Below are 27,760 nucleotides of genomic sequence, written 5' to 3'. Positions count from 1 at the left end.
GATGTGGTTGCCTCTATATTGAAGAAATAAAATGCAGGTTGGGTGATTGCTTTGCAGAACACATTTGTTCGGCCCACTGTTGTAACCCTCTGCTATCAGTTGGTTGTCATTTTAATTCTCTATCCTGTTGCCACTCTGACCTATCTGTCTGGCTTCCTGCACTGTTCCAATGAAAGGTTGAGGATCAGCACCTCTTCTTCTGTCTAGGCATGTTGCAGCCTTTAAGACTTAATATTGAATTTAACAATTTCATGTAACTCGTTTTCCTTGTTTATATCAGGACCACCAGTTATAGAAACATAGAAAATAGCTGCAGGAGGAGGCCATTTGGCCCTTCGAGCCAGCACCGCCATTCATTGTGATCATGGCTGATCATCCACAATCAGTAACTTGTGCCTGCCTCCTCCCCATATCCCTTGATTCCACTAGCCCCCAGAGCGCTATCTAACTCTCTTTTAAATTCACCCAGTGAATTGGCCTCCACATCTGTGGCAGAGAATTCCACAAACTCACAACTCTGGGTGAAAAAGTTTCTTCTCACCTCAGTTTTAAATGGCCTCTCCTTTATTCTTAAACTGTGGCCCCTGGTTCTGGACTCCCCCAACTTTGGGAACATTCCTGCATCTAGCTTGTCTAGTCCTTTTAGGACTCTGATTTTTATGTAAAGGTTATCCATCTATATTATTAGGAAAATAACTGCAGATGCTGTTTCAAATCAAAGGTAAACCCAAAATGCTGGAGTAACTCAGCGGGTCATGCAGCATCTCAGGAGAGAAGGAATGGGTGACTGATGACATCAGTCTGAAGACGGGTCTCAACCCGAAACGTCACCCATTCCTTCTCTCCTGAGATGCTGCCTGACCCGCTGAGTTACTCCAGCATTTTGTGTCTATCATCTATATTATTTACTCAGTTTCTCTCTGCACTGGGCATTTTCCAAAGCTTTGACTTGCCTTTTGTGTATTTATTTTATCTAACTCCCTTCATTAATCTATTAACCACACGTAATTAGCATGATAACGCCTCACCAATCCTACCCCCACCCTTTCAAATGGGGCCAAGAGAACATCCTCTTTTCTTCCCCCCCCCCCGCCATAAAAACAAGTAATCAGCTTGTGTAGGAGTCTTCAACCTGCAATGTCATCTCCAGTGCTTCTGGCATTTGTTTTTTATCAGCTTCTGAATTTTTAATTTGATTTTCTGCAACAGAGAAGCGTAAATTGGTCTCATTGAGTGAATGGGTTTGTAAGTAAATTGGCCAAACTTGTCTTGTAATAAATAACTAATGACTGAGATCAGAATATGCCACCCTGTAGAGGTTGTGTTTAAAATGGGATTATTCAACAATTATTCTGTTTACAACATATGTCGAAGTAGTGGGAAAGATGTACTGAGGAAGAGTTTTGGGGCCTACAGTAGCACAGTTGCGTCTTGTGTAAATGACATTTGCCACATCAAACCTTAAATTATTCATGATTGTTGAAATAATTTTTAACTCAATCACTTGCTTTATTTAGTGGGAAGTGCAGGTTCCATACAGTGTAATCTGATTCATCATAATGGTGCTACATATCAATCTGAATTGTATCATCTTAGTTTGTTTTCTTATACACACACTCCATCTATGCTGGGTTGAAATCCTGGCTGCGTTTACAATGCAGGATATCCGGGCAAGCCAGCAGTATGTAATAAATCGGTCAGGATGGGTGCAGCTCAGTGACTGCGTTTGATTATTTGAACAGTTGGCAGATTGTTTCTGGACTGGGAGATGCTTTGTTTTGGTTGTGGACCTGGTTGTGTGAGAGCCAGGCTACAGCTTGCTCTTCTCTTTTTCACGACCCCCCTCAATCCTGTTTTCCTTTCCCCCCCCCCCCATTCTCATTCCCCTTTTTCTCCTCTTGTCTACACATCTTCCCCTTCATCTTTCTCTTGAACGCCCCTTACCATCATCTCCCCTCATGGTCCTTGCTCTCGCACCTCACCATCATCATCTGTCTCGTGCCCTCCTTCTTCCTTCCCATCCTTTCTTTATCTTCCCCACCTTGCTATCCTTTCTTTCTCTTTTCCCCCCCTCGCCATCCTTTCTTTCTCTTCCTCCTTCCTTGCTGTCCTTTCTTTCTCTTTTTTCCCCTAGTCATCCTCTTTCGCTCTTGCTCCCCATCCTTCCCCGCCGTCCTATTTCTCTCGCCCCCTTCACCGTCTCATTTTTCCCCTCGCCATCCTTTCTTCTTGCCATCCGCCACCCTTCCTCCTTGCCATACGCCCTCTCCCGCGCGCTCTCTCTCAAAAGAACTATTAGGAAAAAGCGTACCTGTTGCAGCTTTCCTTGGAAAGGAGATGACTTTTAAGAGACATTTCAAGTTTTAAGATAGTGTCGAACACGAAGAAACCTTTTAGCTTGCAGATTCCAAGACTGCCATAAATACAAGAGAAATCTATTGGAGAAGTGAGAAAATTCTTGGAAAGAAGCTATATTGTTTTCAAAGCAATATAGATGTTTTCAGATGGGCTGAAAATAATTAGAAGGAATTGGTTGAAGCTAGTGAGTTGTATAAATATCACCACCGCCCAGATTATTCAAATGTCTGCTATTCTCATAACTGCCCTTCCTGCTCCACCTAGTTGCCTGCCATATGGTGCCCTTTTCAGTTAGATGTCAGTGGGGCACATCCTTTTAAAACACAGAGCATATATAAATATGTGGAATGTCAGATTCATGATGCTGCAAGCATTTATTGGGGGAAATAACTATTTGCTGCATGGAAGAACACATGAATATTTTAGGTTGTGAAAGTAAATGGGAAAGAGAGAAGAAAGAGCTATAAATTAATAAATGTGTGTGTGTGTGTGTGTGTGTGTGTATATGTATATATATATATATATATATCCCAAGTAAATAGCCTAGCAAATTCATTGCAAATCAAGTGATGTCATGTGTTCAATCCTGAGCAGCTTGGATTATGCAGAAACGAGGGGTGTAGAGTAGAACTTCTCTGAGAATTGGCATGGACTTGATGGCCGAATGGCAGTATCTGTTGTAAGGAAACATGAAAATCTTTAAAGGTGTACAGGAGATGTATTGGAGTGAGGAGTTCAATCATGTGAACAGACCTTAGTGAAGAAGGACAACGTGAGAGTTAATTGTTCAAAATTGTGGGGTTTTTGTAATAAGTGAGGAAAAAAAGATTGTACTGGCAGGTGAGTTGTAACCAAAGAGCCTAGATTTATAATGAGCAGTGGGAGGGTGAACATTTTTTTCACATTGCGCCACTAAGAAAGGTTTATTTATATCGTGTTGTAGTCTTGAATGCATTGCCTGAGGTGTTTGAAGTAAAAGATCAGCCATGACCTTAAACGTGAGGGGATGTTTGGGAGGGTGATTCACCTCCTGTTCCAATTTCTAATGTTGGTACGCCCGTTTACATGTTATTTTCTCAGTCACAATTTATGTTCAAGAATTTAATGTTCAAACATTTCTTTATAAGATCCCTGACTTGTCAGTGAGAACAATCCCACCACAATGTGGGCAATTATTTCCCCTCCTGAACCCTATTATGGTGAGATCGCTTGTAAAGTGCATTTTCCATTCCGCCCCTGAGGTTTCAAAGACCAATTGGGCTGTGTTGTTCCACTACTGAGATTGCAACAGTGTGCTGTATTGCTTTGTTGTAAAATACACATTAACTGATGGGACTTTTTTGGTGTATTTTAGTTTTGTAAAAAATTAATTCCATGGATGCTTTGAACAGTGGATTGATGTAAGAATGAGTCACTGGTTTGGATGGGTAAGCTGGCAGATTTTCATTGGTACAAAGTTGTATTCCTGTGCAGAGAGCAGAATGTAATGGGCACTACACAACCCTATAAGTTGTCGGTACTGAAAATGTATCTGATTCTGTAATCCCAGATTCATTTTGATCCTGTGGACTTGTGCTATTTTGGATTCATTTCTACACCGTCATATGTGTGGCATCTTTCATACTCGTAGCCAATAATGTTGAGTATATTCTTGGCAGCCATCAGTGTGATAACAGTGATTTAATTTTTATACACGCTCCAATTTAAATTTCTTGATTTCCGGGTGTCGGTTTATCGGGATTCCTTCCCCGCGCTGCTTGATCCGCTGTTCCTCCAGTAGTTTGTTTGTGCTCAAGGTTCAGCATCTGCAACTTTTTGTGTCTCAAGTCTTGAGTTTGTGAGAATATTTTTCACATATTTTAATTGAACTTTCATGTCCAGTTTCAAACTTCAGTTGGTGGCAGTTTTCAATTGAAAATGTCTGTGCACATGAGATGTAACGGTCTGTCTCTCTGAACCTGAAAAGTGACTCTGTCTGTCGGTCTCTCTCCCACAGGCACTGAACAACTGACGGCCCTGCTGCCCGCTGGAGAACAGGTTTTGAGCAGTGCCAGCCTTGACCAAGAGCCTGGCCATGCAGCCACCACCCTCGAGATCATCGCCCGGAGTCGCCAATGCTGCCGGAGCCCCACCAAGTGTGGGCGCCCCCAATGTCTTCCGCCGCAACACCCCTTTCAGACGGCCCAACACGCCGCTTTCCGGAGCCCCACTACCACCAGTTACCGATCCTTTTGGACTGAGTCGGCCCAATTACCCTGGTGACTTGGCAGCACCACACGGCGCCAACAGTGGAAGTCCGCTGCTCCCTCCACCTTTGTTGAGTCAGCAAGATGGGAGCCGCCAGGCTCCACCTCGGTGGCCCGCAGACACTTTGCACAACCCACAGGGGTCGTTTCCCGGGCCGCCCACCACACCGGGTGAGCGGTCAGAACCATGCGGTGCACCGGCGCCTCTTGCCCCGATGTCGCGCTTTGGTGATGGCCAGTTCTCCCCCGCGTCCCCTCCTGACGCCGGGCAGGGCCTACCCCCCGAGCCCTCGTACTTTCACACGGGGCTAGGGCCAGAAGGCGGCGAGTTTGGGCCCCGTCACGGATCTGCCCCTTCCCAAGCAAGGAACCCCCACGGGCAAGAAGCACTTCCTTTTCCTCCCAGCGCGCCAGCTTTCCCACCGCAGCTCCAGCCAAGCTCTTCCTCCCAGTGGGCGGTGAGTCACGGCAGTCGGCCTCCCTCTGTCCAAAACTACTTTCAGCCCAGTGACCCCCAGACGCAGGGCTTCGGCAGTTACTACTCTCCAGCCCAGCTGCCACCTTTTCCGGCTCCCCAAAACCAGGCTCCTGGCAGCTTCTGCCAGCAGCAGCAGCATCCATCGCCAGAGTCTTTTGCCCAGTTCGCTGGAGGAGAGCGCAAGGACAGTAGCCGGCCACCTCCCTTCCACCACCCGTCCCAGCACCAACAAAATTTGCCAGGCGCTGGCTTTGCCCACCCAGAGGACTGGGCACACAGTTTCCCACCAGAACCATGTCCCCAGCAATCTACCAGACCTGCCAGTCTCCCCCCACAGTCAGCCCACCCCCCAGACAAAGAAACCCTGGCAAGCAGAGTTCAGTGTGGAGCCGATGTTGCGACTGGAGACGCCTTTCAGCCAAGTCAAGGGCTGTTCTTCAGTGGAATGCCCCCTCCTGAGTCAGGGCAGCAGACAGTGGGTCGGGCTTCTAGTGTTGAAGCCCAGGGCTTTCTTCCCCCACCACCTGGCCCTTACGGTGTTTACAGCCAGTGTTCTGGAGGCCCTGGTGAGATCAAGGATCCCACTATGCCTCAGCGTGGCGGTGAAGGGCTGACACTGGAAAATGACGAGAATTCTGAATTTGCACAGAACCAAGAAGTGTTGCCCAGTGAATCTGGAAGGATTCCTGTGGGATTCCAGCCCATGCCTGGCTTGGCAAACCAGGGACAGCATGTCACCAAAAATATTGCAACAGCAGGCGGACCGCCTGTGAATCAGGGGACCCCGGACGTGACACCTGACCCTCTCCGATCAGACAGCATCTCCTCGAACCACAGCAGCGCCAGTCACGGCAGTGGCTCCAGTCTGCGTCGCTACCAACCTCTACCGAACACTTTCATCCAGCAGGAGAGCGGGAAACCTCCGACCGATGCCGCCTCCTGCTTCTTTGAGCAGATAGACACTTCCCCGCTTGGTCAGGACCCCTCCTATCCTGGCAGGGAGGCGGAGAGCGCTGGGCGGACTACGTATTATAGCCAGTTGCCGCATCCCACCAATCCCATATCTCCAAAGCCGATGGCCACCTTCCAAGCCAGCGCCAACAGCTCGTTTGAGCCAGTGAGGTCCCACGGACAGTTAGCAGTCATAGGTGCGGAAGTGGATCAAGCAAATATGGTGATGGAGCTCAGCCAGGCGGCAGTCAGCACTGTGGCTCAGCAGCAAGTTGCATCAGATATCTCCCCAGGCAACCTAGAAGAACCACCCGACAACTTGGAGAACATCACAATCCCACAGACTCGCTCAAACCTCTACGCAGGCCCAGGGGCTCCGGAAAATATGTTGCCACCCATGCCAGAGATGTCAGAGAAGAGAACGCCTTTGAGAATGCATGGTGCCCGTGCTAAAGCGGAGAGTCCAGCTGCCACCCTGTGGGCACAGAACGAGCTGCCGAACTTCACTGCTGGGATTGTGCTGGCGCTAGCTGCTCCAGCTGTGCCCGCAGCGGCCAAGGAACCCTGTGCTGAGGTTGTCCAACCTCCTGAAGATGGCAGCAAGGAAGCTAGCTACCCAGTGCTCGTGGGCAACATGGAGAATCCCCCACAGGCACCTGAAGGTGTAGCCCTCAAAGGCCAGGCAAGTTCCAGCTATGCCACACTGCTGATGCCATCTGTGGCTGCGCCAAACCCACCCTTGCTTCTCGCTCGGCCTCTGCAGACCAGTTCCACTGCTCCAAAGTCCAGCCCCGACCGGCCTCTGCGAGATCGAGGGGACGGCCAGAGCGTCTCCTTTGTGAGCCCTGCACCGCCAGCTGCTGGCCTTGCCACTGCGCTCGGATCGCCATCTGCCCAGACACCACTCAATCTGGCTGCAGACGGTCACCTCGACCCAAGGTTTGCAGGTGGAGGACCACCAACAAGGGACACGACCACCCCTGCCAGCCCCCCCGCTAACCGAGTACCTGGCGCAACCATAATTGCCCCGACCTCCGCTCTTCAGCCACGCAGTGACATCAGTAAAGACGATGCAAGAAATCCAGGTTTCCATCAGCCTGAGTCATCTGCCAACTGTGAGCTGCTTGATTTCACATTGCGTCGCTCTCCACCTAATCAGTCCATCACCAATGCTAATCAATCTGCTTCCCTGCCACTTAATAATACCACACAGCACCTTCCTCCTTGCCAGACCTATGTGGCAGGACTCAGCATTAATGATAAACCAGGTTTCTATCTGCAGGTCACCAAAGATGTCCAACAGCAGCAACAGCCGATGGCCACAATGACGGGGCAACAGGCAGTACCCCCGCCCCTCCCATCCACTGCTCATGACTCTGACCAGCATCAGCCAGGCTCAGTGCTGGCCAGTAGTCATGGCACACCTGTGGTCTATGGGTACCCGGAGTCGGCTTCTGCCCAGCCTGCCACACAGCAGCAATCAGTGGCACAGGCTCATGTAACAACAGCAGCAGCCTCCCAGCTGCCCTCGCATCAAGAGGTGCCACCGCAGCACCCGTACCCTCAGGGGCTGCCACAGGTGGGCTACGGCTATTCCTATCCATACGCGTATCAGGATTACAGCACGGATCCTCAGCAGGCATATGCAGTGTCTTACCCATCCTACCCACCACTGGATCCCAGAGTTGGTCAACAGTTGCCTTATCCACCAATGAGTTCCAGAGGCAACCATCCATATCATCAGGTAACTGATCGCTTGCCTTTTTTACTATAAAACCAGTTATCACTTTATTTGGCAGTTAAATAAATTGCTCATAATCAAGAGAGGTGGTGGGGTAGGTTGGGGGCATGCTTATGTTTTATTTTGACCACTGTAGCCTTTTATCCTCCCACCATCCACTCTCCTCTGCCGCACCTAGCATATGCCTCTCGGCGCACTGGGTATCATATTAAACTTGGCACTGGTACTTATGAAGAGGTGTTGAGACTAGAGTAAAAAAAGCTTCATGAAACTGGAAATTTGGTAGCATCGCAAATGAGAATTGAGGGAGCATTTGGGAGATTCAAGAACTAGTTTCAAGGCTGGGCTGTAGAGAAGCTATGGCCACTCATCGATCAAAGCATAATCAGAAATGCTCACGGTGTTGATTTCTGAGGCCAAAAAAATAGAGAGAGGATTCGGATTGAGTTGAACAGGGTTAATAGAAGGAACTTGATTTACATACTGCCCATCGTGCCTTTAGGCACATGTATGGCAGTATTTAAAATAAAGGCATGTTCTGATGAAGCAAACAGGTCAGTAAAATGCACAAAGCAAGTTCTGCCAGAGCACTCGGAGATGCTGTCATTATCCGTTTTGTTGATGTTGGTTGAGGGTTTTTGTCGGGAATCAACCAATTGAAACTTGTTTTATTTCGTTCCCATTGATCGGTTGCCAGAACCCAGGGTTTAAATTGTGCTTGTTCTTCAGGGTGATCCGTACCGGCGATACAACGTCCAGTATGCCAGATCCGATGCCAATAATGCAGGTTACAAGGATCAGGAGAGGGAGAGGACCAGTCGACCCAGCTCCAGAACAAGTCAATCCTCTGACAGACCATCCTCTCGGTATGTTCATTGTCACTTCATGACGGGGAGCCTTTTTATTATTCTTCGTAGCTTATGACAGCTTTTCAGTGGATGCATCTATTAGATTACTTTAGGATTGTTTTAGAATTTTTTAATTTGCTTCTTTGTTTTGCCCTTCCCTAAAAATCTGATCTTTCCTCACCTCATGGATTATGAATCTTGACAACCAAGCAATGTATTGTCCAATGTGGAACATTGTAACTGAGCCTATGGCAGGGCTATCTGATACCCATGCAGGTTACTTTTGTTACCTTGCATAGCCATGGTCTCCACTACCTAGAAGGATGAGCAGGCAGTTGGGATCATTTCCAAATCACTGAATATAGTCATTAATTATTGCGTTCTCCAAACCTGGCATTCCTTCTCTGCACATCAATAAAGTCAATGACGGTCTATTTTAACCAGAAACCTTGGGTGAATAAGGAGATTTGTTCTCTGCTGAAGGCCAGGTCCCAGACCTTCCAGAGGATGACCCCATACTGTACACGAAGGCCAAACATGATCTCTGCAATGATATCAGGGATATCAAGGGAGAATTCCAAAACAAGTCAGAGGCTCTTGGTAATGTGTTTTGCACAGACATGTGGGCTGAAGGGCCTATTGTTGTGCTGTTCTATTGTTCTGTGTGCTTTCATGACTTGCCATGTACTTCTGGAAAGCAGCTGGTCTGGATGGAGTCCCTGGGTGGGTTTTGAAATAGTGCGCCAATCAACCGACCGCCATCATCTTCAACTTGTCACTTAATAATTTTCAGTTCCATCTGCTTCAAGGAAACTTCTATCATTCCAGTCCCCAAGAAAAATAAAGTGACCTGACTCAATGACTACCACCAATATCGGCCATAATGAAGTGCTTTGGAAGACTGGTAATGGTTTGCATCTGTGTCAGTCTTCTGAGCAATCTACTCCATTTGCATGCATGTAAAATAGGCCGATGGAGGATGCCATCGCTCTGGCATTGCATTCAGCTTGGATCACCTTGCTAATAAGAACGCCCATGGCATTACGTGATTCATTGATTACAGATCTCCCTCAACATTGTAATGGCTGAATAACTCGTCTCCAAATTTCTGGATGTTGGCCTTGGAGCATCCATCAGCAACTGCCTACTGGACTTTCTGACTGGCAGACCTCAGTCAGTTAGACATTTCCTTCACCCTGATCCTTCATGCCGGTGCCCCTCAGGGTTGCGTACTCATTCCTTTGCTCCACTCCCTGTATACCCATGACTATGTAGCCAAGTAGAGAGGGAGGAGAAATGGATAACGTTTCAGGTTGAAGTCCCTTCGTCAAATTGATTGGATATTTATTTTTCTTGCTGCCACCCTCCCCCACCTATGTTATGCATCTGCTCTCATTCTGTTGGGTACCCTTAATTTCTTTTTTTTTTTTAAATTCCAGTTTAAGTTTGGGCAATTGGTTTTACATTCCTCTTCGCCCCGTGTCGACTCCTCCATTTGTTGATCTGTGTGGTGCTGCGGCAGTGAATGAGATGTCTCAGCAACCTGTTGCCGGGAGCGATTGTTTCTGCTGCCCTCGTGTGAATCCCCAGTGTGGACTGGCAGCACATAAAAACTTACAATAAAATTTTCCCACTGTTTGCTAATCTTCCCAGGCAAGGATACACTGAAGACCCCTACGGTGGAAGAAGTGGACGAGAGGGATATGCTGGTTACTATGCAGATTATTATAATGGTCAATATCAGTATAGAGGTAAGAAAAGACCCCTTTTCAATTTTGTGGGAGAGCCTGTGTTGTTTGTGGGGAGGTCAGTGAAGTAAGATGGCTGATAATGTAAACCTGCAGAAAGTTTTTTTTTTTGGCTGTGCACCATGTGTGACATGGCTAAACCTAGAGTTTGAAAATTATCTGTATTTCTTCTCTTGGGAATATTATAATCAACTGGATCCTGTCCCTAAGAAATATCTGGTGTTTTGAACTATATGATGTCAGCCTAAGCCACAGGGCCAGATTGCTAAAGTACCACAAGACCTTTTGAAGGACAGTTCTTCAGCACCATCGGTATCATCTCAGTCCTGTCAAGAAACTCAAAAGGGAATTCAGAAGAAATGGTTTGATTGTATTCTATAAATATTTTTAATGGGAGGCTGGTGAGGTATGAGGAAGGAGGCAATAAAGGACTATGTTGGTCCATGTAATTATGGTATGAGGCTGGAGTGGATAGGTGGTCCTGTTAGGCTAAATGGCTAGTTTCTTTGGTCTATGTGCAATGTAATATATTGCACAGGTCTATCTTTTAGTTTAGTTTAGAGATACAGCGTGAAAACAGGCCCTTTCGGCTCACTGGGTCCGCGCCAACCAGTGATCCCCGCACATTAACACTATCCTATACCCACTAGGGACAATTTCTACATTTACCAAGCCAATGAACCTACATACCTGCACATCTTTGGAGTGTGGGAGGAAACCGAAGATCTCGGAGAAAACTCACGCAGGTCACGGGGAGAACGTACAAACTCCGTACAGACAGCACCCGTAGTCAGGATCGAACCCGGGTCTCTGGCGCTGCATTCGCTGTAGGGCAGCAACTCTACCGCTGCGCCACCTGTTAGCTTCTCAGGCCTAATAAAGAGTGTATTGGATTGCATAGCATAAACACAGGGTAGTTTGGCTAGCAGGACCACCTACTTAAGGTTGTCACCACATCGCTAAGGTGGGAGGATATTCTTTCCCCTTCAGACTGAGCCTGCGCGTTAACCTGAGCTACCAGTGATTATAGTATAGGGGTCATGTTACCAGACCAACATTTTGGACTCCCCAAGGGTATTGAATTCCTGATGGCAGTGAGAACATTTGAATATTGTAAAAACGAATATTTTTTACATTCTATTAAAAAGGTGATTGTCACTGAAAATATGTCAACTTCATTCCTATTACTCTAGTGACAGGAATGTGCCTTCATTGATAGTCGGGTGTATACACAGTGTGGTTGATTCTGAAGCATCTGCTCAGTGTTGTGGCAATAAATGCTGACTTTGTACCAGGAAGTGCTGACTTTGCCATTATGCCCAAAACCAGAAAAGGAATTTGTAACCAAAACTAGTTAATATTTAACCTGGGTTAACTACTGCATGTGGCATTTTGTGCAGGCTTTTTTTACATTGTAGAATGTTGCTGCATAAAGCTTAGGTGTTTGAATCATTAGTTCCACACTGGTGTTTATCTCATTAGCTCTCTCAATGTATCTGTTAAACTATCCCACCTGATTCAATGCCGTCCAGTCGAATCCCACTCTCTCTGATTCTGCAAGTTATTTTATTGCCTCAGTGAGACAAACAGATGACTCTTGTTTGCTTCATACACTTCACCTCCAATTTCCATCCTGCCCTTAAATATACCTGGACTATCTCTGACATCTCCCTCCCGTTTCTGGACCTCACCATCTCCATCACAGGAGAAAAACTAGTGACGGACATTTACTACAAGCCCACCGACTCGCACAGCTATCTGGACTACACTTCTTCCCACCCGGTCCCCTGCAAAAAGTCTATCCCCTACTCCCAATTCCTCCGTCTACGCCGCATCTGCGCCCGGGATGAGGTGTTTCAGACTAGGGCTTCCGAGATGTCCTCGTTTTTCAGAAAACGGGGCTTCCCCTCCTCCATTATAGATGAGGCTCTCACTAGGGTCTCTTCTACATCCCTCAGCTCCGCTCTTGCTCCCCCTCCCCCACTCGCAACAAGGACAGGATCCCCCTCGTTCTCACCTTCCACCCCACCAGCCAGCGGATCCAACATATCATCCACCAACATTTCCGTCACCTACAACAGGACCCCACCACTGGCCATATCTTCCCATCCCCTCCCCTCTCTGCGTTCCGCAGAGACCGTTCCCTCCGCAACTCCCTGGTCCACTCGTCCCTTCCTACCCAAACCACCCTAACCCCGGGCACTTTCCCTTGCAACCGCACGAGATGCAACACCTGTCCCTTTACCTCCCCCCTCAACTCCATCAAAGGACCCAAACAGTCTTTCCAGGTGAGACAGAGGTTCACCTGCACCTCCTCCAACCTCATCTATTGCATCCGCTGCTCTAGATGTCAACTTATTTATATCGGCGAAACCAAGCGCAGGCTCGGCGATCGCTTCGCTGAACACCTGCGCTCGGTCCGCATTAACGCAACTGATCTCCCGGTGGCCCAGCACTTTAACTCCCCCTCCCATTCCCAGTCTGACCTCTCTGTCATGGGCCTCCTCCAGTGCCATAGTGAGGCCCGCCGGAAATTGGAGGAGCAGCACCTCATATTTTGCCTGGGCAGTTTGGGGCCCGGTTGTATGAACGTCGACTTCTCCAACTTCAGATAGCTCCTCTGTCCCTCCCTTCCCCTCCTCCTTCCCAGATCTCCCTCTATCTTCCTGTCTCCACCTATATCCTTCCTTTGCCCCACCCCCGACATCAGTCTGAAGAAGGGTCTCGACCCGAAACGTCACCCATTCCTTCACTCCCGAGATGCTGCCTGACCTGCTGAGTTACTCCAGCATTTTGTGAATAAATCGATTTGTACCAGCATCTGCAGTTATTTTCTTATACTCTTGTTTGCAGGATTGCTGAATATACTGTAGTTTTAACAGATGCCCCAAAGTGACCTTCATTTGGTGATTAGAGTGCTGCTTGCCAGTTTTTATGCAGCACTAGCTGACTCCTTGTCTTGCTGCTTGCTGGTAACTGAGCATGTTTTTGATGTTTCAGGTTTTTTTACCCTGATTTGTTAATAATGACTCTCCTCACAGTTTTCTGCTAAGAATATTATTCACGAAAATTGGTGTTTTCCCACGATCTCCAGGCCATTATTTATTTCTTGATCAAATTTAAACGATACGAATATCTGGTCATGATTTTGTTATTTGTGGAAGATTGCACTGGGCAAATTGGCAGCCATGTTTCCTCTAGTGGCAGTAACACTGCAAAAAGCAGTCAATGGTTGCAAAGCATTTTGAGGCTTACTAAGCTGGTGATGTGTTACAAAATCACGAATCCTACATTCTTAAAATGTGCCTTTGCGTTTTACACTTTATGCTATTAAAGTATTTTCTTGTCAGACCCAGCTCAGTGGGAGAGGTACGACCCGGCTGCCTACGATCCCAGATACAGAGACTATAGAGATCATGACCGTCCGTACTGGTACTATGGACCTTATCAAGCACGGGAACCTTACTACCGGGAGCCCTATGGAGACAGGTGAATATGAGATTGCTCTGCCCTGCTCCTCTTCTCCCATTGTTAGTTGATTTAGTGGAGCTGGTGTATTGGATAGAACTAGTGTACAGGTGATCGCTGGCTGGCACGGATTCGGTGGGCCAAGAGTCCTGTTTCCATGCTGTATCACTACACTAAATTAAATCTGTAAAACAGATTTGTATTCCTTTTGAAGTTTCTGTATTTTGGTTCAATCTGTGGGGCTTTCTCCAGCTGTGACTAGCATGTGAGGTACTAAGGGAATTTCCAAAATACTTGCAAAACATGAGAGGCAGTGGGATCCCTACTTCAATAGTCAATTTTATAGTCGGTAGTCAATTTTATTTGTCACATACACATGAATGTGCAGTGGAATGAAAGATTACCCACAGTCCAACAATAAGAGCAATAAAAATAAACAATAACACACACAATCATAAACCAACACCAAACAAAAAGAAACATCCATCACAGTGAGTCTCCTCCAGTCACCTCCTCATTGTGATGGAAGGCCAGAATGTATTTTCTCTTCCCCTTCCTTTTGGCGTTTAGCATTGTTCAGGCTAGCAATAAAATAATATTTAATTTAATGACTGGGTACAGTTTATGTTGCATTACTTTAATTATGGGAAGTGTTAGGATCATTATTCAATAAAATGAAAGAATTATAGCAAGTGCATGTAGGAGGATACAGGCTTACTGCAGAAATTTGACATTTCTGGCTTGCAGATGCAGCGGTTTATGAATAGGCTTGGGAAATGCATGTATTTTACTGCTAGGATTTGAGTAACTTTGGAGGATCGCGAATTAGTCTGCAATTGTACCACTCTGATAAGGGAATTGGGGTATAAATGTGACTGATTTTTTAGTTTTTGTCTTTAGTCTTGTCTCTTATAGATGCTGACTTTGAGTTAGGAACAGATCCCAGGTCACATTGGTGTTTCATTCCCAAAACCCCATCCACGTGCCCACATTTCATTGTTGGGTGCAATGTGCACCAGGTTGGTCTCGTGCCTGGGTCCGTTCCTGTCTCGGGGCAACCTGCATTTCTCTGGAGAAAGAGCTAAGATTTGCTGCTCTAATCCAAAACCTACTGCAGTCACAAAAATGATCTGTTCCACTTCATGAATGTCTGGGTTGTTATGGCCAGACAATTTCACTTCCCCTTCTCCTTCCCCTAATTAAAGTTAGTTCATGAGAGTGGCAGTGCCTGTATCAACTGTTGACCTTCATTTCTGTTGCTTTTTTTGTCTAAGCCGGGATCTCGTCCAGGTCCTGTCAATAAAATGAGCAGAAATCAAGAATTGAACTTGTGCTTGTTCAGTCACTGAAGCTTGGAGTGCAGTGATGGCAGCGGTTTCCTTAAAGATCATCTGCCTTTGAGTAAGACATTAATCCGTATGCAATTTGTTTACTAGGCGGAATGGCTATGAAGAGCTCTGGCAGTATGACCCTCGATATGACAGTAGTTTTGATGAAAGCAGTCGACGAGACCCATACCCCGACGAGTTTGATCGGCGCAGTACGCACAGCGAGCATTCTGCTCACAGTGTGCTGAGCTCCCACAGTGTGAGGAGTCGGCGCAGCAGCTTCAGCTCCCAGTCTCAGCAGGTGAGGAGCATGGTTCAAGCCATTAGTGTGGACGTGGAGAAGTGGCCGCCCGTTACAAATCTCGGTGGGAACCCTGTAGCCTCAAATACAGCTGTTCATCTTGGATTGAAATATACAGCATAGAAGCAGGCCCTTTGGCCCACACAGTCCATGCCAACATTTGATCACCCATTTACGGTAGTTCTGTTATACCACTTTCGCATACACTCCCTACACACCAGGGGAAATTTTACAGACGGTAATTAATCGACAAACCTACACGTCTTTGGGATGTGGGAGGAAATCGGTGCGCCCGGAAGAAACGCACACGATCACAGGGAGAATGTGCAAACTTCAAACGGACAGCAGCAGGAGTCAGGATCAAACCGGGTCTCTGACACGGAGACAGCATATCTTCTTGCTGCGTCAAGTGCTGTCATGCGGGTTTTGGATTTGAGATGTGTTGATTTTTGTCTTCTGCACAACATTGTGTTTTATTTCCCCACTGGTAATGAATCCAGATGCAGGCTATGCTTGACAATGAAAGTGTATATTTCTCTATCCATCTCCAAGGGTTCTTGTGCATTTGATTTTCATCACTTAATTTAATGAAAATAATTTCAAATCTTAAAATGTTTTTGTTATATATACCTCCTGTTATTTATTATTATTATTCCTGCATTTATTGTTTTGCTGTAAGTAAGCCTTCTAGTGATTGCATTGCCACTTTGGCAGGATGACAGAGTTGCAGCATGTTTCCATTGTGTTTCTGGACAGGAGACTTTATTGCATGGGATTGCATGAAAATAAAACAATGTCTATCTGTAAAATCAACAAATGATCCCTCGCTCTCTAACTGGACTTTATCTTCTGTAGAGCCAGGTTTACAGGAGTCAACAGGATTTGGCTGTCCCTTTTGAACAACCAATAACTCAGACAACCATCGCTGCCGATTACACATATGGGCAATACTCAGAAAACCCTGGCCAAGCTAACTATTCGGATTATCAGTATGGATATCCAGCAGAAACAGGCTGGCAGCCTGTGGAGAGAGGTATGTTCATCTACACTTAATCCTGTCGAACAAATCTATACGTACATTCACATAAAATGACAAGCAAGGACTTAGTATATCGAACTGAAATTTCTCAAAGTAAACATATGGAGTGAATTTTAATGAAATGGTAGAAAACCTGGGATTGGTGTAGGGTTAATGACATATCTGGGAGTAAGTTATAGGCTACAATTAGGATTTCAGGGCTGTAAATGGGGATATCTACAGATGAGCCAATCCTTTGCATTAAAACTTTTTTTTTTAACCCCCTCCAGCTCCTCCAAGACCTGTGACCCCAGAGAAATTTACAGTTCCTCATCTTTGTGTTCGGTTTAGCCCTGGAGGGCAGTTGCTGAAAGTGTTGAGCAACCTGCCTTCAGAAGGCCAGCCTGCTCTGGTTGAAATACACAGCCTGGAGGTACAGTAGATTATACACAGCAGGGATCAGGACTCCTCTTCTAACATTCATAATATCTTTTGTTTTGGCCTGATTGTTTCATTACTGCTCATACCCCCGGATCACCCAGCATGTGTGTTAATGTTACATCATTGTGCTGGCTGTAAAACAGAAGGAACTGTTGATACTGGAGGTCTGAACTCGAAATGGAGAACGTTGGAGCTATTCAACAAATTGTGCAGCTTCGGAGGAGGGAGACGAAAATGAATACTTGTTGATTGTAGCTGATCTGTCTGGAGTATTCACTATCTTAGATTTCACCAACAGTGTATCTGTCACCTTGGTCGACCTTCATCTGGCACTAACATTCCCTTCGTTTTCCCCATCTCTGCAACTTTAAATGAGCTTGTTATTTTTATTACGATCTGATGAAAGACTTGAAATGTTAAGCTTCCCTCTTCGCTGAGGCAGTTTGCCTTGCTGAGTATCTCCAGTGATGATATTTTTCAATGATCATGCGCAAGTAAGCTAGGACTGCAGATGTAAAGACATTGGTTTCTGCCATTGACAGGGTGGGTTGTGTGGCATTCAGCAGGGAAGGACATGGCCCACGTGCACCTTGTCCCTCTGTGCACTGGTTTTATCTCGGTACTGGCAAAGATTTGGGGAAACAATTGCTGATCGTGTTATGATGACAGCATGCGTGTGTGATGATTCTATATCTTTTATACCATATTCAGGAGTTAGAGATCAAAGCTCCTGGCTGTTTCTCAATTGGAACATGAACATTTAAATTCCAGTGGTAAAGGGTTAATAGCTAAAAGTAAATGCTAGAAAATCTCAGCATGCATGAGAGATTGAATTTTACATCTGAACCAAACCTTAAATTTTAACCTCTGAATCTGAAAGAAAGAGCCTGGTTTTCACCTGAGGTTTGAACAGAAGGGAGGAGGCGAGTATGTAATCCAGAGGGAGAATGCACACACTGGCCAGAAAAGCACCTTGTCCTCAGAAAAACTGAGAAACAATACTTTTAGGTGGATGTACCTGTGGATGAAATGTCCTCTCCTGGGTTGAATGAGGAGAATAATAGAGAGGAAATCCAAAAACCTTTATGGTCCTTGAACATGAGAGCGTGGATTAATAATAATACAATTGTTGGTCGTGCTGCGTGTAGCTGACTTGTATTGTTCTGCTTCCAGACGATGTTGCAGCACATGCCTGAACAGGAGGAGTTAAGGAGCTTCCCAGGGCCATTAGCAAAGTAAGTTCCTTGACTTCACACCTCCCAGAGAGATTTTGGTTGTACACTGGTTCTGACACAGGACCAGTAATTGACAGAGTTGGTCTTCATAATGACCCAAGTCCCAGAAGTAAACTATTTTGAGGTATGGGAGAGACACAATATGACTAAGTCTGTGCTGCCTCACTTAAAATGATTTTTTGGAATTAATTTATTATTAAAAATGACAAATGCATGTATAACACCCTTTATTTCGGATAAACTCTTGTGACATTGTTGATTTAATTTTGCAGTTTGGTCATGGAGATAACTTTCCAGACTTTTATCCTGTGCACCTTGCCTAAAAGTTCTACCAGTCTTAGTCTTAAGCTTCACAAGACTTTGTGCCCTGCTTCCAACTGTCCTTTCCATAATCTTACCTAATAATTCAAACCATTTGTACAATTAGTGTGAAGTGCTTTTTGAAATTTGCTTCTAAATGGGCTAAACCTAATATTAAACTTGTGCTCTTGGTTCTGATTTTTTCTCCAAACAGGGTAACTACAGGTTCCTTAATCATTTTAATTAGTTTGATTAGATCAGTGCTTCTTAAACTAGTGAATGAAATTATTTTGGGGTGAATGAAACTAGATGGGTGAATGACTTAATCTAAATACTAAAACTCTTGTTTGTTTGTTCCTGAACTACAGCCAAAACGGTACATGACAGTGTGACAATTTTAGGCCCACCTTACTCACCATCGTCCCTTTGGTGCTAATGGAAGACGTTTCGTTGAAATTGGTGTTATGTTTTTTAAGTTATTCACATTTTTAAGTTGAAATCTATCTCCTAGGGAGGGGGGAGGAGGGAGGATAAGGGGGGGGTTGAGGGGGATGGAGTGGGGGGGGGAGGGAGGATGGAAGGGGGAGGGAGGATGGGAGGGGGAGAGGGGAGGGGGGAAGAGAGGGTACAGCACCAATGCAGGAGAGGTTTGGGCCCAATGGGTCCACTTGGTCTAGTATATATATAAAATTATACACAAGGGAGAATAAGATGAAAATTACCAAAAAACATAAGAAAATTTAGTTGAGGGTGAATGAAATTTTATGATAAATATGGGGTGAATGACACTGAAGTAGTTTAAGAAGCACTGGATTAGATCACCATCAACCTTCTAAACGTAAATACAAGCCACGTTTCTGTGGAGTCGTTTTGATATGAGTTGTCAGAATGATTGATTTGCATGTCTCTTTACCAAAGCTAATGTGGCACTGCTGAGGTGTTTGTGCTTGTTCTCAGTTGGGATTTGGGAGTGCCATGCTCCCGGCCCATTGTACTGAAACAAACTTTCGCCTTTTTCAGAACAGCCACATTTGTGAGGCTTTCTTCCCCCGGTCCTCCTAAGATACATAACAATGGTTATAAATTTTAATAATGTCTTTATACTTGATGCATTGTTTTAGAGATTTACCACTTCTTCTCAATTCCTATTGCATAATTAGCTAGGTCTTCTAACTTCCATTTATAAAATCTTTTTAACATTACTTCGTACCTTTATCCTAGTTCTTCAAGCACGTCATGAAAAACTAGAATCCAATACGAATCTCTGGAGAAGATATCAGAGTACATCCTAAGAATCTGAGAGCGTTAGCTTTAAACACTGTTGATTTGCCTCCACTCTTATGCAACCCACATCTCACGGTTGCCTCTATTTAAGTGTACTCCTAAATTCCCTGCACTGCTCCTGATTAAATAATTCCTGTGCTGCGTGTTATTCTGTGAACTTTAAAGGTTGAAGGTTCAATCTGATTTTGTTTCAGGGAAGAGACTCATAAAGTTGATGTCATCAATTTTGCTCAAAACAAGGCCACAGAGTGCTTAAGAAATGAAGAGCTACTGGATAAGCAGTCGGCCAACTTGTTGTGGGAGCTGGTTGTCCTGCTGTGTAGGCAAAATGGGGTGAGTTTCTGCATCTTATGAATTTTCCGGTATTGAAGCCACATCATCTCATTTGCATTGGTTGCTTTATGTTTGATAAATGATTGCTTGGTTTGCGTTTAAAGCCTTCACTGTGATGTGATCCTCTTAACTGGGTAGGACGAAGATTTCATTTCTTTCTTCGCATGCACCGATTGTACACAAGGGATGGCAGTGGTATGCATCGGCTGTACAACAATAGATGAGGATGAAATGTTTCCTGGTAATTCTCACATCCACCTGCAGAAATTAACAGATGTACTTTGAGACTTCCTAGTGTGGCAGTTAATATTTATGCATTAGCCAACATCTCTGAAACATTATTTTATCCAATAATTAATACAGTGCATGAAATCTGTGTGCAGGATTCTATGTACTGCATTAATTTGTTTGTAAATTGCCAGTAGGGATGTTCTGAGTTTGGGGACATATTTGATTGCTAAGTGTACATTTTATTTCCATTTCCCTCTTCTTGGGAGTTGATGATGTTGAATGCCCACTGGCTGCAGTTCCAAAACCATCGAGTAGCACAAAGATCAAAGCTTAAAGCAAGTTTTCTGTTTGCATTTGTTGGGATTGTAAATGAATGTGTTTCTTGGTATCTGTGTGCTTTGCAGACAGTGATTGGTACGGACATTGCTGAGCTCCTGCTGCGGGAACACCGATCGGTCTGGCTTCCTGGCAAATCGCCAAATGAAGCCAATCTGATTGACTTCAACAACGACTTGGTTCCGCGTGCTGAGGATGAGTCCTGTGTTTCTCTCCTCGCTGACAGCTTCCTTGACAATGTTGCGACAGAGTGCACCGGCAAGGACAAGGAACGCTTCCGCGAATTGCTGCTCTTTGGCCGCAAGAAGGTAATTTTCCAAATCTCCTTGATGGGCCCGTCACCGGTTGCAATGGGAATGTTGGAGTGGGTCGGGAGGAGGTTGGGCAGTGTGGCATGTATTCCTTGGTGACCAAGATGTGTTTGCAGGATGCCCTGGAATCTGCAATGAAGCACAGTCTATGGGGCCACGCTCTCTTACTGGCCAGCAAAATGGACAGTCGGACGCATGCCAAGGTCATGACCAGGTAGGGTCTCCATTCAACATTGTCCACAATTCCCATTTATCTTTGATGCATGAATAGAATTACAAAGCAGTAGTAAAGCTAAATTTGTGTAGACCACATTTGCAATACATAGAAGCATAGAAAATAGGTGCAGGAGTAGGCCATTCGGCCCTTTGAGCCTGCACCGCCATTCAATATGATCATGGCTGATCATCCAATTCAGTATCCTGTACCTGCCTTCTCTCCCTACCCCCTGATCCCTTTGGCCACAAGGGCCACATCTAACTCCCTCTTAAATATAGCCAATGAACTGGCCTCAACTACCCTCTGTGGCAGAGAATTCCACAGATTCACCACTCTACCATGTAGAGTTTTAGACTACCGGAGAATGTGCCAGATGACTAATATTAATGTTCAAGTATGTTTTTGAACAAAACCTCAAGGTCCTTAATTCCACACCACTCTCATAAGTGAATCATTTACTAATGCAACGTCAGCAAAAGCCGGGTTGGTACAGTAAATCTACACCCCTCCTTGTCCAACATGCACAGCATAGGGGACAGTGAATTTCCTTGTTTAACAGTCCCCCTCGCCTCCCACTGATAGAACTAGGATCCCTCAGTCACAGTCGTGGACATAAGATAAACTCGCCTGGAAGTCCAATTAAATGTTTGTCTCAAACTGAGTTGGGCTTTATTAATGAACTTTTTGCCACACAGAATCAAAAGCATTGTACAATCGATAAACCAACTACGATTTTTACATCAATACGATTTTACAGTCCCTTTTCAACCTCCATTACTTATTTAAGATTATAATATTTCATTATACCTGAGCGTCAGAGTATTAAATGCAGATGGATGTGATTGGAAGCAACTCTTTGCTAAACTCTTCATGTAAAAAGTAAGGTCAATATTTTGATGGATTTTGGAAATAACACTGATCTACTTAATTTGCTGTCTGGTATTGTCTGTCCTCTTAACCAAACAGTCTGGGAGTGTCCAGCATCTTGCAGTCTATTTTGTCTCTCTCAATATTTGTAATATTTTACATGGGCTTACTGGTGCCACCTCTTTAGCCTAAGGCTGTGGTTAATCATCAAAATAAGCCCCAACTTGTCTAGAGGTTGTTAAATGAAGAACTGCCCCATGCTCAAGTCTTCCCCCCTGCCTTCCATTCCCCTCCCTCTTTGCCAGTATGCTAGTGAAGCAAGACCACACAGTATATGATATTGGCTTGGTGCTCAATCTTATTTTATCGCCAGTTTGTTAGGAAGTAAATATATGCTGTCAAGTGATTATTAGCCACAAGCAGTGGTATGAATAGACTTTGCCTGGTCCAATGAATTCCTGGGCATGACGACAAAGTATTTAGCAGTGAAGTGGCAGAATCTACTAAGCGTTTATGGTCTAGAATGCTATTCAGATCTCTGGTCATGGGTTGGGCTCAGTGGTTACCCACGAAGATGAATAGTCTATTAACAGTCCTTATCTAGGGTGAAGTCTTTGGTTGATGCTGTATCACACGGTATTTCTGTGCTGTTCAGGCTGAAGGAATGAAAGAACCGAATTATGTCCTCAATTGACTCTGCCCTGTCCTTCAGAACAGGGGAGCTGGTAATAAATTGCACCTTGCCTTCTGTCATCATGATATGCCCTGATGTTTTACCCGTAGGAAGTCCTACCCAATACAAGATACAATGTAATAATTTGAGCTTTGTTCTTTGTAGGTTTGCAAATAGCCTACCCATCAATGATCCCCTGCAGACAGTGTACCAGTTGATGTCAGGCCGCATGCCAGCTGCAGCCACCGTGAGTCTGATTTGTACTTTTCAAGTTGATTTTTTAAAAAAACTATCAACACTGATTCATCCAACACTTGGCACGGCAGTAGTGCACAGCTTATCTCTGGAGAAAGTAAGGCCCATCAAGTCCGTACCGACCAGCAATCCCCGCACACTTACATTATCCTACACACACTAGGGACAATATACAATTATACCAAGCCAATTAATTTACAGACCGGTACGTCTTTGGGGTGTGGGAGGAAACCGGAGATCCCGGAAATAACCCACGCAGGTCATGGGGAGAACATACAAACTCCGTACTGACAACACCAATAGTCAGGATTGAACCCAGGTCTCTGGCACTGTAAGGCAGCAACTCTATCACTGCGTCATTGTTGTCTTGTATCCAAATGTTTTCCTCCTTTTGATCCTTAAGTCATTTTGTTGTGTGGTCCACCTTGATTTGATGCCTGTCTCTCTCATTCTCTTTAGAATCGGACAACTTGATGCGGGGTTGAATTCTGATTGCAGGCTCGGACTAGGCATTTTTGTGTTTTAAAAATGTAGGCATTTAGGACAGGACTTTTCCTTTAAGCAATTTAGTAATTACCTTTCTGGAAGAAATTCTACTTTGTTTTCAATTAATTCAATTCGGGTGCATTAGGATTTTCAGAAAACCTAAATGCTCTATAGTCCCTTCTTGCGCTAGCTTTCTGATGAGATTTCTTTTTGAGCATCGTGGCATTGTTTCCAACAATGGGCTTTACATTCTCTGGATTGTTCGAACATTACCCTGGTGTCATTTCCGCAGCTGCAAAATGCACGTCTGTCGGGGAAGTGCATCTGTGAAAAGGACATGATTAGCCTTGCTGGAGATCCTTCTGGTAATCAAGTTCTCAGTCAGCACATTTGAACTTAATAGGACATACTTGAGACTGCTTTCAATGAAATGACACAATGAAAAGTGAACTATTTTATCGTAGAGCAGCACTAAGAACTACCTATTGAAGAAAATATCCAAGTTTTGATTCCAGACCTACTGTAGTGCAGTACAGTTGTTCATAGATTTGGCATAGAAGCAGGAATCTCAGTAACGTTAAGACAGTTCTAGCCTGTAACATGCCTGTCTGTTGCTTATTTTTCACCTCTCAGTGTTGTGGAGATGAGAAGTGGGGAGACTGGCGGCCCCACCTTGCCATGGTGCTGTCTAACCTTTCCAATGGACCAGACTTGGACAGAAGAACCATCACCACCATGGGAGATACGCTCGGTATGTTTCAGTTCTACGAATATCTGAAAATAATGATGCTTAATTCCCCCTCCACCATTTTCTCCTTTTTTCGTGGGAGCCGCCTTTTAATTGCTTCCTAAAAAGTGGTGTTTTTCAACCCTTTTGGTGATATGTACAGTCAAAGAGCTAAGCCAGCCAAAGAGTGAAAACTGTCCCAATAGTCCTTCCGTGCTTGTAAAACAAGTCTAATAAATTTTATTTGAAGTGTGCAAATCCATTTAGTACATTTAATCCATTTTCGTACAAAATGTAACAGAAATCTGGAACCTTCCTCAAAAAAAAGTCGTTGAGGTTGGAGGGGGAGGTGATTGTAATGTTCAAGAGATTTATCGGTGGTTTGGGTGTCAGGGAGGTTTGTGGAATTAACGTGGTAAAATCGAGGCAAAGAACCACAGATGCTCGAAACTTGAGCAAACCACAAAGTACTGGAGGAAGTCGACGGGTCAGTCAGCATCTGTTGAAGGGACAGATAAATGATGTTTTGGGTCGAGACTCTTCGTACTCTGAAAAGGGTTCATATACGAAACGTCGCCTATCCGTTCCCTCCACCGATGTTGTCTGACTCGATGAGTTCCTCCAGCACTTTGTATTGTGGCTAAATGTTGGTTGAGCGTATTCTCGTGAAATTGGCAAAGTAGGTTTAAGGGGCTGAATGAAGGTATGAAGACAATGGTAACAGCGGTTTTCCCCTTTTTCCTTGCAGCTGTCAAGGGATTATTAGATGCTTCCCATTTCTGTTACTTGATGGCACAGGTTGGATTTGGAGTATACACTAGAAAAACCACTAAACTCGTACTGATTGGTTCAAATCACAGGTGAGCTGGTATAATGCCTTGTATTTATTAACCAGGTAAGAAGCAACTCATTAATTTAAACTCCTTGAAATCCCAGACTGGGGTGTTTGCTTATAATCTGATTGGTGGCCGATTAGGATATTATCTGAATGGTGGCCGATTAGGAAAAGGGGAGATGCAACGAGACCTGGCTGTCGTGGTACACCAGTCATTGAAAGTAGGCATGCAGGTGCAGCAGGCAGTGAAGAAAGCGAATGGTATGTTGGCATTCATAGCGAGGGGATTTGAGTATAGGAGCAGGGAGGTTCTGCTGCAGTTGTACAGGGCATTGGTGAGACCACACCTGGAGTATTGCGTACAGTTTTTGTCTCCTAATCTGAGGAAAGACATTCTTGCCATAGAGGGAGTACAGAGAAGGTTCACCAGATTGATTCCTGGGATGGCAGGACTTTCATATGAAGAAAGACTGGATAGACTCGGCTTGTACTCGCTGGAATTTAGAAGATTGAGGGGGGATCTTATAGAAACTTACAAAATTCTTAAGGGGTTGGACAGGCTAGATGCAGGAAGATTGTTCCCGATGTTGGGGAAGTCCAGAACAAGGGGTCACAATTTAAGGATAAGGGGGAAGTCTTTTAGGACCGAGATGAGAACGTTTTTTTTCACACAGAGAGTGGTGAATCTGTGGAATTCTCTGCCACAGAAGGTAGTTGAGGCCAGTTCATTGGCTATATTTAAGAGGGAGTTAGATGTGGCCCTTGTGGCTAAAGGGATCAGGGGGTATGGAGAGAAGGCAGGTACAGGATACTGAGTTGAATGATCAGCCATGATCATGTTGAATGGCGGTGCAGGCTCGAAGGGCCGAATGGCCTACTCCTGCACCTATTTTCTATGTTTCTATGTTTCTATAAATGTACTAGCCATCTTATGCATAGCAAATCTTAAGCAAAAAAAAAATGAATGAGAGGATATGTTTTGGTGGCATTTTGAGAAATGTTAGGCAGGAACCCCAGGGGGAATTTCCTTCTGCACCTCCAGCAAGGGGTGAGTCCTTTCGCGTCCACCCCTTGTCACAAAGACTGCGTCTTCCATGGTTGAAACTCCTTCAGTATTACACAGGAATTGTTTGCCCCAATTGTGTTTGACTGCGTGCAGCAAATCAGCAGTTCTCTAATTCAGAGAAAAAAATCGTTACAAAATGTACCATATCTGGGCTGGGAGTGCGGAACTCAAATCTGAAACCTGGTACTTTTGGCATGTGTAAGATATCTGATATGGAGAATAGCCTTGTCATGTTGACAAGAGAAGCCACCTGAGGAGAGGTGGATCTCCCATTGGGGTTTGGCGAGGCTTTGTTAGGCTGTTGGTCGTATGCCCTGCGTATAATCCCAGTTTCAACACATTGCTCTTTCACTTGTCTGTGAAATCACTAGGCCACGAGTATTGGGTGTCTTTTCAAGTTGCCCGCTCTTCGTGGTAACAAATACCTAATACAGTACGTTCGGTGAATTTTATCCTGGTTCGCTGGTGGTTTATTGCAGACGAGCTTCAAGTATTTATATGGTGCTTCTCCTACATGTCTGAGCCATCAAGCCAATGAACATGGCAGCCAAATATACAGAGCAAGAACCACAATGTAATAATCTCAGGTGTTTGAATGAAAAACATTGATCTGGAAAAGAGCTCCCTTGCTGTTCCTCAGTATAGTCTGATCTGAGGACACGGCTTTCATGTAATTTATTTTGCAAAGAGTGTGATCTTTCCCAATGGTGACCTTATGGAGTGGCTGCGGTACCAGTGCAAGACAATCCACTCCAAATCCAGGAGTGGGCTAGGATCTTGAGCATGCTTTTGTGTGGGATATTAACTGGTCCTGATAAGGATGGACATTTGCTTGGTGTTCAATTTTAAGCCTGGGATGTGGCAGCTAAATTACAGAAAGCAAGAACCGGCACGGTGGCGCAGCGGTTGAGTTGCTGCCTTACAGCGAATGCAGCGCCGGACACTCGGGTTCGATCCTGACTGTGGGTGCTGTACTGTACGGAGTTTGTACGTTCTCCCCGTGACCTGCGTGGGTTTTCTCCGAGATCTTCGGTTTCCTCCCACACTCCAAAGACGTACAGGTTTGTAGGTTCATTGGCTGGGCAAATGTAAAAATTGTCCCTAGTGGGTGTAGGATAGTGTTAATGTGCGGGGATCGCTGGGCGGCACGGACCCGGTGGGCCGAAGGGCCTGTTTCTGCACTGCATCTCTAAATCTAAAATCTAAACCAAAAACAGCAATAATTTAATAATTGCTACATCAAACAGCAGTTTTCCGATTATGTTCTGAAATTGTTTTTATTTTCAGTTGGTCATTTCTGAAGTTTGCATCAAATGAAGCCATCCAGCACACAGAGGCTTACGAGTATGCACAGGCTTTGGGCAGCCAAACTTGTTTCCTTCCCAACTTTCAGGTATGAGAAACTTGAAGTTATGTTTTATGTTCTCCCCAAAATCCTCCCTCCCATACAAAGCTCCTTGTTACTTGAAAATGACAATTTGTTGTGGTTTAACGACTTGCTTTTGTAACGTGAACTTTGTTTCAACCTCTTAGGTGTTTAAATTCATTTACGCATGTCGACTGGCTGAGATGGGCTTGGCAGCACAAGCTTTTCACTATTGTGAAGTCATTTCAAGGACCATCCTCAGGAATCCAACCTATTATTCCCCCGTATTATTGAGACAGCTCATTCAGGTAG

The 27,760-nt window shown here is 45.0% G+C and overlaps 1 protein-coding gene across 4 annotated transcripts in view; it reads left to right on the top strand.

Moving 5' to 3' along the window:
* sec16a (SEC16 homolog A, endoplasmic reticulum export factor) overlaps positions 1–27,760 on the top strand; it is a 53,518-nt gene that overhangs the window by 6,799 nt on the left and 18,959 nt on the right. For 3 of the 4 annotated variants that reach the window (XM_078425865.1, XM_078425864.1, XM_078425866.1), the window contains exons 2-17: positions 4,355–7,777; positions 8,504–8,640; positions 10,276–10,373; positions 13,721–13,859; positions 15,275–15,467; positions 16,323–16,500; positions 16,776–16,918; positions 18,100–18,161; positions 19,940–20,078; positions 20,714–20,953; positions 21,073–21,170; positions 22,879–22,960; positions 24,088–24,205; positions 24,930–25,041; positions 27,370–27,475; positions 27,616–27,756. In XM_078425865.1, the coding sequence (XP_078281991.1) occupies positions 4,433–7,777; positions 8,504–8,640; positions 10,276–10,373; positions 13,721–13,859; positions 15,275–15,467; positions 16,323–16,500; positions 16,776–16,918; positions 18,100–18,161; positions 19,940–20,078; positions 20,714–20,953; positions 21,073–21,170; positions 22,879–22,960; positions 24,088–24,205; positions 24,930–25,041; positions 27,370–27,475; positions 27,616–27,756 (5,331 nt within the window). In that variant the 5' untranslated portion in view covers positions 4,355–4,432. The remainder of the gene's footprint in view (positions 1–4,354; positions 7,778–8,503; positions 8,641–10,275; positions 10,374–13,720; positions 13,860–15,274; positions 15,468–16,322; positions 16,501–16,775; positions 16,919–18,099; positions 18,162–19,939; positions 20,079–20,713; positions 20,954–21,072; positions 21,171–22,878; positions 22,961–24,087; positions 24,206–24,929; positions 25,042–27,369; positions 27,476–27,615; positions 27,757–27,760) is intronic. The other variant, XM_078425867.1, reaches the window with a different exon arrangement.

The sequence above is a fragment of the Rhinoraja longicauda genome, chromosome 31 (assembly GCF_053455715.1).
Source record: "Rhinoraja longicauda isolate Sanriku21f chromosome 31, sRhiLon1.1, whole genome shotgun sequence".
NCBI classification, from domain to species: Eukaryota; Metazoa; Chordata; class Chondrichthyes; order Rajiformes; family Arhynchobatidae; genus Rhinoraja; species Rhinoraja longicauda.
Note: the sequence above shows the minus strand (reverse complement) of the source record. Positions and strands in the feature narration are given on the sequence as shown.